At 43.4% G+C, this 17,723-nt stretch overlaps 1 protein-coding gene across 1 annotated transcript in view; it reads right to left on the minus strand.

The window, feature by feature from the left end:
* The window catches only part of LOC139667566 (voltage-dependent calcium channel subunit alpha-2/delta-3-like), a 108,453-nt gene that overhangs the window by 69,112 nt on the left and 21,618 nt on the right, over positions 1–17,723 (minus strand). Inside the window, exon 4 of the mRNA XM_071547052.1 lies at positions 7,658–7,717. Within this exon, the coding sequence (XP_071403153.1) occupies positions 7,658–7,717 (60 nt within the window). The remainder of the gene's footprint in view (positions 1–7,657; positions 7,718–17,723) is intronic.

Raw genomic sequence — 17,723 nt, forward strand, 5'->3', positions numbered from 1 at the left:
CTCCTCAAACTCCTCTCCTCCCTCTGCCTCTGCCCATTCTCTACCTCCCATGTGCTCTCCTGTGCATAGCTCTCATTGGCATTGTTTGGCTGCTATCAGCTCTACCTGTGAGACCATTGTAGCAATTGGCTGGCTGTCTCTGTCTGGTCCTCCTTTCACTTTCTCTCTCTCATCATCTGCCTGCGTGTGCTCCCTCTTTCCTCCCTCCCTCTGCACATAGAGATCCATATCAAGAAAATGAGGTAGACAAATCCCACTTCTCGCTTTTGTGTTAAAGGATACATTAAACTGATTTCCAACATCTGTCGCTCTTTCTTGCTCAAACACAGAAAGTATAAGTTAGTCTGTCTCAAACTAATATAAAAAACACGCACACACATACATTAGGCACATACACAAGCACACACACACTCAAAAAAGAAAGAAATAATTATAATGGCAGTTATCATCTCAAGACCCAAGCACCTGTCTGACACAGTGAGACAGTGAGTATTACTATTGATTCAGTTCAGAGACAAAACTACAGGTGTGCTGATGTTTTAGCTATATACCCCAACATAAGTGTCTAGCAAGAAAGGGAGAGAGAGAGAAAGAGAGAGAGAGAGAGAGAGAGAGAGACCACTAGAGGCATTGGTTGTTAAAAGTAGAGGAATAAGTAATAGAGGTAAAAAAGGTAAAACAAACACAGTGGTTAATGAATCTGCTAATATTTAAATTCACAGCATGTGGGCTTTAATTTTGATTAAAATTGCAGCCATCAGCTGGCGGCCTTCAATAGTGTGGGTGTGTGTGTGTGTGGGTGTGTGTGTGATTGGGGGTGGGGGGTGCAGGCAGGGCAAACCTGTGTGTTTGTGTGTTTGCATACATGTGCGCATTCGTGCATGCTCCTGAGCAGCATTTGTGGCTGTATGTGTGTGTGTGTGTGTGTGTGTGTGTGTGTGTGTGTGTGTGTGTGTGTGTGTGTGTGTGTGAAAGTGTGGGTGTATGTGTTGAGTGAGTCAATTATGCCATTCCAGCATTAGCGAACCTGACTGCGCACTGTGAAGGAGTGCCCTGTGCCACTAATGCAGTCCCTGATCACAGTGTTAACAACCTGGTCTTTAATGCTGCAGTGCATTACACTGAGAGATCACACATGTAGCATCAGCACCCACTCACTCAGTGTAGAACAGAGAGAGAGCGAGAGAGAGAAAGAGGGAGGGATAGTACAGGTAGACTGTAGAGCATATTTCAGTTCCCTACTTTTCAAAACATAGAGCTAAAGCACGAAATATTTGAGGTGTTACATGTAGCATTTTGACATCAAAAATCATTGCCATATTAACTTTGAGAACTTAGCATAATTAACTTGGTTAATTGGATTTGCATTTTATGGCAAATCTGTTTTATTTCTTTATGGCACAAAGGGAGATTGTTTTACGGCACAACACAGGATAACTTTATCCCAGTTCCACTATATGCTGACTGCATAGCTTCAACTTCATCTTAGCTTCCCTTGTCGGCATGCATATTCACTGTTATCAAGGACTGCTATCCCTCTTCATGCCCTTCAAAACAAATGCATGCAGAGTGATGCCATGCAGGGAGGAAGAGGGGGGGCAGGGAGCAACATCCTCTTTGCTCAGGAAGTAACAAGGTTTATGGGAAATGTAGTCTTAATTTTTCAGAAATCCAAAATGCTACATGTGGCACCTTTAAGAAATGGCAGAATGGTCATACATTCATTTCGAAGTAACTTGCTCACCCAGCACATACACTGAAAAAGGTTTCCCTTCCTTCCAGTTACATGTTGTCTGGTCCATAGAGCAAGTGCATTAGTGCCTTTTAATGTATTACATGCCTTTGAGTGAGCTCAGTCATGTTCTCATCAGAGTATGAGCAGCTATCTCTGGTCGGTCTGTTTTTGTTTTTTGTTTTTTATCGACTGATTAATAATCTCATAATTAAAATAGTAGTTTTTGGACTTGTATGACACTGAAGTTTAAGAGACGTGTCTTTTATATGGAATGGAGAATTTCAGCTGCAGTACCAATATAAGCCACTATGCCAAATTGGCAGCAAGACCCCAGTCCCGTTACGGAGTGGCTGGGCTAACTGCTAACGGCTGTGTGGGTGGTTGAGGGTCCTGAGAAAATTAACAGGTTTTGGGGATTTAGTAGAGCAGCTTAGTACCCCACCTACAATCATGTGTGTCCATGTGCACATGCACATGTACATGCATGGACACACCCACATATGCACACACACGGATACACATGCATGCACACGCACACACTCACAAATACGCATAAAAACACACTGATTGTGTATCCTGAAAAATGGTCTTGCAGCAAAGAGCACAACAGTCAGTCAACAGCCCCAAGGGGAGGAGAGAGAGAGAGAGAGAGAGAGAAGGAGACTGCAAGTGAAGCAGGGGGTTAACCGTGACGCTCCACCCTCTGGCGTTCACTTTTAACTCTCCTCTCCACTTCGCATCTCCTCTTTTCCTCGCCTACCTTCCTTCTCTCTTTCTTCATGGTTGGGAAAGGGGAAGCCACCATTCCCAGAGTGTGGAAATTGGGCTAGAAAACAACTAGGGGGCATGGATACAGGTAATCAGCGAGTAAACAAGAAAACAGATTGAGTAAATAGCTAGGAGGAAAGGGCAAGTATGGGTTCATGTGCTATGTTTAAAATGCTTCGACATGCACCTTAATTGCTCTTCCACTCTGGGAAAAAACAGACCTCTAGCAAAACCTTACATCCTGTACATAGAAAACTTAGCAAGCACACTTGACATGTACTGCATCTTAAAACTGGGTTAAATGTAGGAAAATGCTCTAACATGAAATGGATGAACCCATAAATGCATAATTAAATTTGACAGAATCCGCTTTTATGTTGAATTGAACACGCATCGTACAAGCTGTATGCCTTTAGCCATATCAAGCATGTTTCACATTGAACCATGACCGTCATCCTATTTTAATATACACAACAACCTTGTGTATACCACAGAAAAGGGTACCTTGAAATGTTTTTCTGTGTCTACAGTCGGTTAGATGTATTAGGTGTAAGGAGAAAGGAAAGTCAGTGTGTGTGTGCATGCGTGTGTGTGTGTGTCTCTGTGTGGTGTATGTGTGTGTGTGTGCCTGTGTGTGTGTTTGTGTGTGTGTGTCTGCGTGTGTGTGTGTTACTCTGGACAGGCAAGGCCAACTCTTGAATAAATGGTTTAAAAATCCCCATTTTCACATCACTGGCCACATGGGGACAGGAGGGGAAGGTACTGAGATACTGAGAACACACACACACACACACACACACACACACACACACACACACACACACACACAAACACACACACGCAGGTCAAACACGAACAATTTTTGCCAGTATCAAGAAGTGTAAATAAGCAAATCAAAAAGCAGACGGCTGTGTCTCTGCACTCTATGGTAATACCCTAGACGGAGAGTATGAGAATAAAAGAAAAAAATAAATAAATGATTGAGCCTTTCTCTCCCTCTGCTCCCTCCTGACTGGGACTACATTTTTAGTCAACATCAGGCTTGGTGATTGGCTGTTTGTCTCCGACCTCCTAGGAGGGATTTCATTGGCTGCAGAGGGCATGGGAGACTGCTCTCCGCTTTCCTATTTACATGAGCATTGCGGGTAAAAGAGAGAGGGAGGAAAATCGCAACAGATTACCGTGCCAATTTCACATGGAAGCAGAAGAGCTCTGGAAAGGATAGATAAGGAAATTCCTATCAAACCGCTGCCAGCCAAATATGTATCCAATAGCCAAAAAACACACAAACAGTTTATAATAAACCCCAAATAGTGATGGAGGAGGCTTCACCCTACAGCGTGGATGTGGTATTTTTAGCACAGTTGGCGATAATTACCATCTATTCACTATGTTCTGCAGGAAAGCGCAATCACAAATACCGCCATCAGAGTTGTGCAGACGCACACACACACACACACAGACACACACACATACACACACCCACACAAACACACATGCATGTAAACAGAGGGAAAAACAACAACAGCAGTTTCTGACAGCAAGTGAAGAATACGTAAACATTTTATTTTATACTCAGGCAATTCAATACACAATTAGCAATAAAAATGAAAGTCTGCAAGTTACTTTGCTAAGAGGTACTGAAAAACCTGCTTAACTAAGGATAACCACACACACACACACACACACACACACACACACACACATTCCTCAGGCCTGCCACCAGTTCACACCATCCTGAGTTAGCAGCATGGCAGACACAATTATGACAATTATAGCAATTATTCCTGTGTGTGTGTGTGTGTGTGTGTGTGTGTGTGTGTGTGTGTGTGTGTGTGTATGTGGGCACGCTAACATGGATGCAGAACAATAGCAAGGCACAGACTACTCGATCTGTTATTCTCACTATATAGAGCCAACCAGCAAAATGATAATGTGCAAAACACACATACACGACACACATGCTTACACGTATGCACATACACACACACACACACACACAAACAAACCGCATCTGTCATTAAGTTAATTTTGGATAACAGTACACGCTATTACTGTGTTCAGATACCGTGGCAACAAGCGTCTGGCAGGTACATGTGATTATCATCATCATCATCATCATCATCATCATCAAACTCTCCCTTTCTCCTCCATCTCCCTCTCCTTCCTCTTCCTCATCCCCCACCCCCATGTTAGGTGTACTATGTCTAGTACAGGTACACCGATATACTGTGTCTACTTGTTTTGTGGTATTTTAGCCTGATAATTGGTATCTGGCCCTTTCCTAGACAGTGTGTAACTCTACATTATACTGTAGGTTCCCTATCAGCCTTCATCAGCCCTGTAGCCGTGTCATTAAAGCCGAAACAATGGGACACTCACTTTACTGGGCTCATCTCATCTCTGCCAAGTAATTACTGCCATAAAGCACTGCTGTGAGCCCACACACTGTTACTGCCCCGCAACCTGCGTGTGAAGACACAAACACACGCACACACAAGTGTCCACATGCAGTCGTACAAACACACAAGAGTGTGCAAATACAATCAGATAACTGCGTACACATACGCACACGACACATGCAAATGCATAAGCGTGCGCATACACAAGCATACAAACTTGCCCTTATGCATAAACACACTCTTAAAGTAAGATACACCCAAACATATGCATACACCTGTCGTAAAGAAATGCACTGGGAAATATACTCATACTCCACAAACACAGACAGCTTTTAAAATCCAGCAGGCACCATATCGGAGGAAAATCTCAGAGTTTACTTCCCTATATAATGAAAAAACAAACCTTTTTAGTAACCAATCCATTCTTGTTTTATTACAGCACTTGTTAAAATGTCTGAGTTTATATTTACAAGTGGTGGAGATGGAAAATCCACCAGAAATCCACCCTCACATACTCTTACACTGCTACACATAAGTGTTGTAATTTACTTTTCTGATGTACCTACTTTCCCTCAACCTGCCTCATCTTCTTCTGCTTCAGTTAGTGATGGACAGACCCCAGAGGGAACAAATCAGCTGTGGGTTATACATAGTGTAGTAAGTAGTAAGTAGTTTGTTTTTTTTCCAGTTGAGAAAAAGCACCCTTATGCAAAACGTAACATGTCTTGTGACTGCATTGCATTCTGGTCTACTGAGGCTGCTGTCGGTGGAGAAATTCTTATCTCGTACTCCTGTACGATGGATTTCTCCGTGTATGACTGTTGAACATCGGTGCAAAATGGTGGGTCTAAAAAGAAGCTTTTGCTCTTTGATTCTGAGGAGGTGACAAAAACCTGACGTTTACTGTTGTTCTATATTTTAGATAGTTGAACATTTTTCTGCAATCATCTAAAATAAAATACACCATAAAACAACAAAATGGGCCCAGACACATAAGATACACCAAGGCACTCCAGTAGCTGCTTTAACAGTGTTTATGTGTTTTATGGTGGATTATTCCTTTTTTGCAGAAAGGGGAGAAACTAGCAACTGACCAAAGACAGAAGAAAAGAAAGGAGCAGTAAAAGAGGGAGAATCAGAGCAGGACAGCAGTCAGAGGTTAGATTTAGCAATTGATCCCCCTTAATAGTGCATGACAGCATCAAACCACAGGGCATTCAGTGTAATGCCTTAAAGAGCTGACACAGTAAACACACACACAGCCACAGGCACAAACAGACATACACACAGAGGTACACACACACCACAGAGTTTATAAGTAGTTTCAGAGCAAATACTCCCAAGTCGGCTTACCATCATATTTCCTTTTTGAAACTCTAGTTTCTGCTGTTGCTCCTCCTACTTTAATAAACTCTTTTCTGAGTTGTGTGTGATGCGCACCAACTCAGGCAAAAACATCACAAGTGCACACACACACACACACACACACACACACATTCCTGTCTCTGTCTCACACAAACACTCACACACACAAAATATAAAGCCGCTCTCTAAAAATTAAAGCTGCTCAAATGGATTTGAGGCAGAACCATGAGAGCAGAGGCTGGGTTTGGGGGTGTGTATGCAGATATGATTATCTGAGTGCATTTGCCCAAGTCTACAGCACTGAGGGTGGAACTCCCAGGGAATAGTTTAAAATTTGGGGGAGCTCTGAGTGGGAATATGAGAGTGATATAATACCATAAATCATTTGCAGTTTATGTTTCAGACCTAGTAAGATGCGATGGTCACAAGATAAATTCAGCCACAAAAACACTGAGAAGGATTTAAGGGCTTTACCTCTGACAGAACAGATAAGACGTTGCCCCCCGCCCCCCCCCCCACAATTCTGTCATTTGCTTATTAATAAGTCTGTAGGCTTTACTATGTTGCCTGAACTGCACAGTAGATGTGTTACAGTTGCAGACGGAGGACTCATCCCATTACCATAATGCATATGATCACATAGATATCTTTGGTTTCAACTGTGTGATGAGCTACTGTTTAAAGCTCTTATTCACAGTAGCATGTGCATAAAATGTGCTAATTGAACCATACTTCCTTATTGTATTGCAAGACTAAAGTTGAGTTCACTCCTAATTCATTGCACACACTTTTCTTTTGGCCTTTCTCTGGACAGTCAAATTTCAGCTCCAGATGCATTGGGTGCACTGAAGGTCAAATACAACAAATGGCACAGTGCGTTGATCTATGACTCTGAGGACTATTTTGGATGCAAAGAGAGTAAAACTGCGTGTGTGTGTGTGTGTGTGTGTGTGTGTATGTGTGTGTGTGTGTGCGTGTGTGTGTGTGTGTGTGTGAGAGAGTGTAGGGAGTACCTGATGTGACAGTGGCAGAACGAGACATATGCTGACAAACAGATCATGTGGAGCTCTGGACTGGCACACATTTTAGAAGGGAAAAGACTGTTAGCTAGTCAAGCGAAACGGACACGAACAAGCTTCCTAATGCCTTCCTCTCCCCGACTCTCCTCTGCATTAAAGTGGAGTTCCCTGCTCTGTTTTTTGGGCCCCCTGTTATTTTCTGGGTCATTTCTCTCAGTGAGTGCCAATGTCAAACCCACTGGCATGTGGAATGAATTATTTTGGGATGAGTTGCTTAATGAGGAACAGGGAGACAAAATTGTTTGTAATAAATGTTAGATAATGGTCAGATTATAATGATTCAAATAGATACAGAAAAACACACATACCTGTAGGTCGGGATCCTCCTCATGCTGTAAGTGGGCTTCCTCTGCTGCCTCTACCAGCCTCTATAGGAGGAGAGGGACAAAGGGAGGAGAGAGGAGAGGAGAAATATATTAACTTTAGAACAAAATTGCATTGACTAATGAGTCAAAAAATAATGGGAAGAGAAACATTCATAAAGAAAGCAGGTTTTTCAACTAAGTTTATAAGTACCCTTTAGCAGTATAATGGCCCTATAACCCCCTCAGGACACACATACGGACACACACACACACACACACACACATACGTACAGATAGCGGACACACATTTGGCCATCCCATGAAAAGAGGCTATTTTCTAAATGGTTCAGCAGTAGAGGTAATGACTGCCTCAGGTTCTTTGGACACTACCGCAACAAACTCCATCATCAGTTCATGCTGTTTTACACACGCACTATCTCTCTCTCTCTCACACACACACACACACGCACGCACACACACACACACACACACACACACACACACACACACACACAGACACACACACACACACTCCATCATCGCCCTCTCGCTGCTACTGTCTGCTGTGTACGCCTGCAGGGTGTTGTGGGTATCTGTGTGTCTTCAAGTCAATGTTATTCTCTCTCTCTCTCTCTTTCTCTCTCTCTCTCACACACACTCACTCACTCTAACCAAACCTACAAGCATTATGATGAAAAATCTAAAATCCATTTAATATACAGTACTTTTTTTCATCCAAAGCAAGCAGTATGATGACATGGTAATCATCTCAAAGGAAAAGTAATCATGGAAACATGTAAGGTGCATAGTCTGTTTTTTAAAAGGAAAGTTCTACCCATCTCATGGTTTGTAATATTTTTTTTTTGTTCAGTGACAATTAACAGGACAGACAGGAGAGAGGAATGTTAGCATGAGTCAGGATTCAAACCCACCACACTCCTATTATATGGATGGCTTCCCAGAGAAGCACAGTGGGTCATTCAAGCACTGGGATACCCAAGACACATAATGCTCTATGTATGTGCAGGAGTCTGCATGTCTACACAAAGCCATGAGTGTATGTATGTATATATGTATACATGAGTGTGTGTATGTTGTACTCCGTGTACTCATGTGTATGTGGGCATAGGTGAATATGAGTGCATGTGTATGAGTCTGTGGTGTGTGTGTATGTGTGTGTGTGTGTGTGTGAGAGAGAGTGAGATTTTCAGTAATAACAAGCCTAAGGGAGTCATGGCTGGTGTACAGTATAGCGTTTCAAATAGGCTAAAGGTGAGGGGTCTAAAGGGAGATTTTGGGGCCTGAGTAACAACTTGACTCTGAGACATACACACACACACAAACAAACACACACACCAACCATTAAGCACCTTTTTCTCCCTCCAACTGTGATGTGATGTGCATGGTTGGATCTCATACAGCAAGTCATTTCTCTCATTCACAGCTGGCTCTGGTGTCTATGAGTTTTGGTAATGCACTCCGTTTCGCATTTCCATTCAAATGGCTTTGCCCGTAAAACTACTGCAATCAGCCAGCTTATTTCAGCCAACCCATGTTTCTGTGTGTGTGTATGTGTGAGTGTGTGTGTGTGTGTGTGTGTCTGTAAGCTGCTGTATGTGCGTGTGTACTGTTTTGGTGGACGACCACTGTAATCTTGTGCCTGGCCAATCATTTTCCTCACCATAGCAACACACCTGGCCATTGAATCTCTCTCCATATCATTGCATATCATTCTGTGGTTCCATCCGCCTATCATTTGATATATACATCTGTCCTGTTTCCCAGGTCTCTGATAGGCAGAGAGAGAAAAACAACACACAGTGAACAGTGTCCTCTTTGGCAGATAGGGCCTGGGCATCTTCAGATCTCGCAAGAAATTCAATGTGTGTTTGTGTGTGAGTGTGTGTGTGTGTTTACAGGTGTATGTGGGTACAGCTGCGTGTGTGTGTGTGTCTGTGTTTGTGCGTGTATGTAAGCTTTGAGAGGCGCCACAAAGCCCCAGGAGGGTGCGTCTGCTGGAAATCCAGAGCGAAGGATGCTCCAGGAACAAACAGAGATAAGGGCGGCAGGAATAAAGGGAGGATGAGAGAGGAATGAGAGAATAACATTCTCTAAAGGTCTGAACGCTTAGCCTCACACTCCCAGGGAAATGTCAGACACTGCCTGTGAAGCTGCTGTTGATAGGCACACACTTCTGAGAATTTGTGAGTGTGTGAGTGTGTGTGTGTTTGTGTGGGTGTGTGTGGGTGTGCGCGCGCAAGTGTTAATGTTTTTCTCAGCTGACACGTGTTAAGATATTAGCCCTCTGACCTATTCTCACTGGCAGCCGCTTTTGCAAATGTCAATCATTGTATGTGTGAGTGTGCAAGTGTGTGTGTTTGCATGTGATGAAATCTGTTTGTATTTGACTGTATTTATGTGGGTGTGTGTGTATGCACATTTCTGAGTGTTTGTGTGTGTGTGTGTGTGTGCATGTGTGCACATGTGTGTGTGCATGTGTCAATATGCATTTGTGCATGAATATGTGTGCTATGCTCAGGTTTTGGCTATCTTCAGGCTACCAACCTATCCCAGTTCTGTTGTCTGTCTCGGTCTGGCACCTTGGCCTCCGCCTCAGGCACATATTCACACACACACACACACACACACACACACACACAGTTGAGGAAATGTTCTGGAGTCAGAGGTTCGTCTTACTTGAATATATATTTATTGAAAGAAGTCTTATGAGAGGAAGAGATGCACACAGCAGGAGGCTATGTACACTTCTTCAAAGAGGAAGAGATTGAACCAGTCTTTTATGTATCTACCAAGGACGTACAGAATGTGCTGACATTAGAACAGGTCACCAAAGTAGAGTAAAAGCAACACATGTTATGTCTTAAGTTAGAGCTTCCATAGACATCTCAGAGACATCCAGGAGCCACTCTGACAACAAGACTCTGGCACAGTAAGTTATGGCACAAGGGTTACAGTGAGGTGACCATACATCATGAAACCTTACATTCCCTGAGGTGACCCCAGTTCAGCTGTTAATACATATGTTGAATTTTCTTACACGCTCACACACACACACACACACACACACACACATACACCGACACACAAACACACACACACACACACAAACACACAGACATTATCACGCTGAGCAGTAGCCAATTCATAGTACCTGCGAGGTTTGCACCTACACACTCAATCCATAGCCAATGTTACATTCGTCTTTACTACATAGAACATTTACACACTTGATCCCCACCTGCTTAAAATCCATTCTGGCACATTATTCATCTAGTGTAACTCACTCAAGCAGGGAGACGTGCGTTAAGGCCCTGGGGTAAAAATAACTTGCGTAGTAGCAGGGAGTATTCCAATTGGAAAAACAGATTAGAGATAAGTGGGTACCATCACTCCTGTGCATTTCAATTCCACCGTATCACTAGGATGAGCGTTCCAGGTGGTGTGTTTGTGTATGTCTTTGTGCATGAGTGTGTGTGTGTGTGTGCATGTGTCAGTCTGCATGTATTTGTGTGTGTGTGTGTCTTGCGTGTATTCAAATGAGCCTGCATGTCTGTGTGTCAGCAGGAGGTCCTGCCAAAGTGTATGATGCAGTTTAAAAGAGAGAGGAAATGACTTTTCTTCTCCAGTCATTCTGTCGAGGCTTTAGCTCGGTACGAGATGATAGCAATAATTAAACTGACACAGTCGGAGAGGCAGGTCCCGTTGTCTCTGAAAACACACACACACATATCCACAAACATGCACACGCACAAGCCCTCACTGCAGCAGACAGAGTGAAAGCTGAACACATAGAGCTAACAAGACATGCTCTGGTAACTGGATTGGGTTTGTTAGGGCTGGGCTGGAAGAGAAGTCTGCCTTCTCTACCTGATCACAGATCCCTGACGCGCTCGTGCTGGTGAATGTCTTCTCTAATATTCTCTCACTTCCCCAATGTAAGTTGAGGATGTCTTCCCCCTTTATTACACACAATTTCTACCACCATTTCATCATTTTTCACATCATCCCATCCTCCCCCTCCTTCCATTTCTCTGACATTTGCACTCATCTACCCTCTTCCACTATCTGACATCCTGTAATCATGATTTGCCTGTCAAAGTATTCTGCTTGTTTACACTTTCAAAAGTTCATAAACGATCCCCTTCATTTTGCTGTCAAACTGATTGGCTTATTGTTCTATTGCTGTACCGCAATGTATTTGTAGGTGTCCTGAAAGTTGAAGCACCTGACCTTAAAATTGCCCATCAATTATGAATGTAACTTTAAAACCGTGAAAATCAGCTTCATACGAAAGCGCATGCTTTCGTATGAAGTTATGCTGAGCTATGCTAAGAACTGCCGTCAGAGCGGGAGATGAGGGGCGGACAGGGGGAGGTTACATACATTATTGACTGGTAGCGGAAGTCTAGGACTTTTTTGACGCAGTACTTTAAGCCTTGCCTCGGCACATTTCGTGCACCGAGGGGAGGAGTAAGGGCAGTGGCCTGATTCTGAATGTTCTCCCAAGGTAGCAAGGAACAACAGCACAGTCAAATAGTTTTGAGTGGACCCAAAAAAAATACGTTTGCAGAAGTGTTTTGTGCTGTTGGCTCAGTATGCTGGAGCGTATGCCTGTTTGTGTGAGTTCAAATCTGGCTTGACGATCTTTCCCTATGATCAGCTTTTGCGAGTCGCTCTCTCACAAATACTAAAAATAGTCTTTGCACAAAAATGCATGCAGAACTTTTTGCGGCCTTTAGAAAAACAGTGTTGCCCTTCAACATGAAACCATTAACAAATTCACCAGGATCTGAATTGCAAAACTGATTCTAAATCAGCACTGCTATGCTTATAGGTGCTTGACGCCTGCAGTGTAGCTCTGGCACATTCTTTCAAATGTTGGTCACCTTGGTCCTTTCAATGTCTATCCATAAGACTTTCTAAATAAAGTTGCACTTGAATAACTTGGCTTGCTTCTGACTGACGAACAGAACTGTGAGAAGCTTTGGCCTTGCTGTTCCTCTGGTCCAGGAGGAAATGCTAGCTAAGCCTTGGCCCACTGGATCAGGGCAGGTCCTATGGGTCCTGGTTCTGCCAGAGGCCTGGTCCGCCGGGGGCTGAGCTGGGCTGAGCTGGGTTGGCCTGGGTCAGCCCATCAATAGCACCGGGGACAGCAATTAATATTGTCAAACCAGCCAGGGGAGAGTTGCAGCATCAACAAAATGGAAAAGTGCTCTGTGACACTTTGCTTCCCCAGTTTCGCACATTTAGATTGGCTACAAGCCAAGTAGCCAGAGAGTGATGGAGGAACAGAGAGATGGAGAGGGAGAGGGAGAAAGAGAGAAAGTAGTGTACTTTGAAACATCAGGTACCAATAATCAATATTTGACGAGTCATCAGCAGTTCCGCTGACTAGAATGGGGTATGAATCCCTTTACTCCACCCTGCCCCCGCCTCTCTCTCTTCATCGTATATTCTGTCTTTCCTAGGCTTTCTTTACTTTCATTTCATGCTTCTTGGCTCAATTATCTCTTTTTATTGACATTCACCTTTCCCATCCTTCCTGCCTACATCCTCATTTCTTTCATTCTAAATGTTCCCTTTCTCTTTCTCTTGTTTCTTGGTGACAACAAGACAACCAGAGAGAGGGAGGAGGAAGAGCCTGTCTCTGTCCTGACATCTACTGACTGGCTCTGCCTTGTCATTAGCAACCATCACCCTCCACACACACACACACACACACACACAGACATACGCAGAAGTGACCATGATCTCAGACAGAGGACAGCCAGTGAAATGAGGGAAATGAGGGGAGCAGCGCTGTGAGCTCAGTGTGACAGTGCGATGTGTCAGGGAGGAGGGCAGCTAGGAGGAGAGGGCAGGACAAGACTGCAGGGCTGGACCACATCATTACAATCCCTATCACTACCATAAAGAAAGCAATGAGGCAAATTCCTGGATAAGCAAGCTTAATTCTCAAATATGTCTACAGTGAGGAATCAGCAATTCTTAATTCTTTTCTGAGAAAGAAGATCAGACAAATTGCTGAACAGGGAACAGAGGGCAAATTAAATCTCAATGCTCACCTCACATTTCCCTTAAAGTGCAGATGTTTTCATAATTTCTGCTAACAAGAGGGATGTCATCTTCATTTAAATCACCCCCTGAAGAAGATAGGACCTGTACGCCGTTTGTTGAAATGCAAAGTTTGGATCTGAAATATAAATGTGCACCCACTCTTACCCAGTAGTTTGAAAATTAAAGTTCAGAGGAGTTTTTGCAGGCAGAGAAATTTCATTAAAAAGACCTATAAATTTTCATTTTTACCATGGGCCCATGTAGACTTCACCAGCTCTGCATTGGTAATCATGTTGAAGACCACAGAGGCGTAGCTGCCACAGGTAAATGATAACAGCAGGTACACAGCAGAGACCGAATGCCATTACAGGGGAAACAGCCCCAGCAGGAAGGCACCCACTCCGCTTTGAAGTGCATTTGTCACATGAAACACAGCCGTGCTTGACTTCAAAGAGGGCATTACAATAGCTCCACGCCTTTCAACTTTGATAACAACATGTTCACTGTTTCTTTAACTGCATCCTGCTCCCACCATTTCCAACTGACAAGCTTGATTGTGTTTTTCGGCTGAGAGAGAGAGAGAGAGAGAGAGAGAAGGAAGAGAGGGAAAGGTAGAGAGAGGAGAGGAGAGGAGAGGAGAGGAGAGGAGAGGAGAAGAGAAGAGAAGAGAGGAGAGGCTGTCTGCTAGACAATGATAATCTCCTACTGACTCAGGAGCTGATGAAGGTAATAGTAATTAAAAAAGAAACAATGGCGGGCTGAGATGTTTGCTGAGCCCGGGAACAAACACATATATACACACATACACACCTATACATTTATACACGACTTAAACACACCCACGTACGCACACATACACACACACACATGCACACAGACACACACACACACAGCTTCCTTTATAAGCCCATGTTTACTTTCAAACATTGTTTGATTGGCCTTCTTATCTATAATAGAAGGAGTTGCAATTAAATGGGCTGAGGCGACTACAAGACACAACTGCTCTCGCCCAAAGTTTTTCTGTCAGACACAGAGGAGGCTGTGCTCTCCACAATAATGTGGAGATGATAAGGGGGAGAGGATAGAGACATAAACACAGTCAAACACCTATTCTGAACGCAATTACAATCTCTCTCTCTCTCTCTCTTTCTCTCTCTCTCTCTCTCTCACACACACACACACACACACACAGGAGAGAGGAGAGCCATGGTAATTCTTTCCATACACACCAAAATATACACAAACATTTCCTAACAGACTGACATAGAGTCAAATGAGGCAAACACGAATCCTGTAGCTGGGCAGTCTTATATATTATGAATTAAGCTCCTTATAAACATTACATTTCCCTGCCCCATCGTCTTCCTCTCTACAAAAGTGAGGGCATTATCCTAACACACACGAATTAAAGCACTTTCAGACTATCCAGAGACATACACACACCTTCTCTCATCTAAACACATTTATAGTGAAAGACAGCAGCTAACATACACACACACACACACACACACACACACTTATAGGTGCACCCTTTCACAGAGCAGAGGCTGCTGTCTCTCAGCAGGTGGCGGCGAGCGATAAAGAGGGGGAATCGCCGTGGAGACAGGGAGATAAAACCGCGCCGACGGACAGGGGAGAGCGCCTGCACGGAAATTGAATCGCTGAAGCGCCACAATTACTTTAGCAAAGAGCAGAGAGGTGGGGAGAGGCGGAGAGGAGAGGGGAGAGACAGACAAGGGATAGAGGGGGGGGGTGCTTAAAGAAGGTTGCGGGTGTGCACACCAGGCCAGACAGACGAGAGTTGCGGTAATAAAAAAAAAAGCACAGAGAGAGAGATGGGAGAGAGATGGAGGAGAAGAGAGATACGGATTCCTGTGAGGCGTTAAGTGTACAATGCAGAAAGTGTGCATTGTCATACCATACACTTCCATTGTGTGTTTATGAATAATCATTTATCACAAAGCGAACTGTCAGCATTGAAAATGAGGAAAGCATATAAGTGAAGTGGAAGAATGGCAGGAGTTGACATGGCTTAAATTCTGCATGGAGGAATCTGCTCAGTCCGTGGGATCTGTGCTCGCATTCACTCTTCAACATCTGGTCTTCCTCTTCCTCCCATTCTCCTCCCACCTCCATTCATCTGTCTGTCTGTTAAAAGGCACTTCCATCACCCCCACGACCAGTTATCCCCTCTCATCTCCTCAACCCTCCCATATCTCTTACCCCGGAGGCACAAACACACACAAACACACTCACACACACACACAAACCCCTGCATACCAAGATACACAATTATCAGGCATCTAGCAGCCGGGCAGGCAGAAGCCATTAGCTAACTGAGTCCCTCATATCTCCAGGGGTTTAACGCACTCTCAAGGAGATGGCACACACAGACAACTATGTTACTAGACTCCTCAGTATGTCTAATCTGACAGCTCAATGAAAATGACTCTTGTCAACAAGGAAGTCTATCACAGAGTTGCAAGGAGTTGATAAGAGATGGGCCTTTCTAATGGAATAGTGGCAGTTACTTGGTTCAGTTATGCAGGTTTAGAAAGCCTATAGAAGGGTTTGATTTCAATGATTGGTGTTCATTGTCTAATATTTAGAAAGATGATTAAAACCCCTACTTTTTATTTTTTTTACGAGAGGTCTTAAAATAGCCAATAGCAGTATTCAATTAGTTTTGCCTTCATGCAATCATTTTGTAAGAGTAGGTGTCACATTTTTCAAATGCCAAATGACTCATTTTTGCATGAAATACTTCATCTTCTTGATGTGCTCAGTGGAAACTGTTATGCATGTGGATGGGAGGAAATGTGAATGCTTTCAAAGTGAATGTAACACAGTGTGAAACAGGGATGGTCATGCAATCTGAGCTGGCGAATATATCATACATAAGAATAATAATACACACACAAGCAAAGCTAAAGCGCGGAAATGGTCTGTCACTATCTGTGCCTCTCTCTCTCTCTCTCTCTCTCTCTCTCTCTCTCCCTTTCTCTCTCTCTCCCCCTCTCTCTCTCCTTCCACCCTGTATCCTCGCCCCAGACTCTCAGAGAGAAATCCAATTTCTGTTAACAGCACCATGTAGGCCTGATAGGATCTATCACCTGGAGCTAGAGCTACAGCGAGAGATGCAGTGCAGCACGGACCCATCCTGAACTGCCCCTCTTGTTACAACGCAGGCCAACACACACATAACCACACACACACACACACACATAAGACAAAAGACACACTTGCAAATAGACAAACACATGCACGTACATACAGTATATAGACAGTTTGAACAAAACCCTGCCTTAACACAAATAGTATTTGCATGATTGACTGCAGTTAATCATGTCCTGAATTGAATGAGTGCAATATTTGTCTGTCTATCTGTCTATCTATCTATCTATCTATCTATCTATCTATCTATCTATCTATCTATCTATCTATCTATCTATCTATGAACACAAATTGAATCACATGACACACACACACATACTGCACACACAACCACACTCAGAGCTTTGTCCTAAAGTGGCCTCTTAGATACTGGAGTTTGGTCTGAGAAGATCAATAAAGTGACACAGACACCCATTGGTGGATCATAGCTTCTTTCTCGGTCTGTCACACACACACACACACACACACACACACACACACAAACTCTTGCATGCACACACACAAAGATGTGTCTATGGGTTCACTTCAGCAATGTGACACTACAGCACTTCATCAGACACCCAATAGGGTCATCAGTGTGGTCAGGTAGAGCCACTTTACCAACTGATGTCAGTGAGCTCAGTCCTTTTATTTTTTCTCCTCTCTGGAAATAGATACACCAATAAATATGACCTGAAAGACCATTTAAATCATCCATTTTTTGTTTGTTATTGTTATGTTCTACACTTAGGTAGATCTATAGGAAGAAAAGACATTTTTGGGTTTTTTATATTTGTAAAGACATCTTTGCTTCTGATGAATTATTAATCCTTGTGTA

This window comes from Centroberyx affinis, unplaced genomic scaffold (genome assembly GCF_046629955.1).
Source record: "Centroberyx affinis isolate AG114_WGS23_722 - 3 ecotype Tasmania unplaced genomic scaffold, CSIRO-AGI_Caff_v1 ptg005633l_1, whole genome shotgun sequence".
In the NCBI taxonomy this organism is placed as follows: domain Eukaryota; kingdom Metazoa; phylum Chordata; class Actinopteri; order Beryciformes; family Berycidae; genus Centroberyx; species Centroberyx affinis.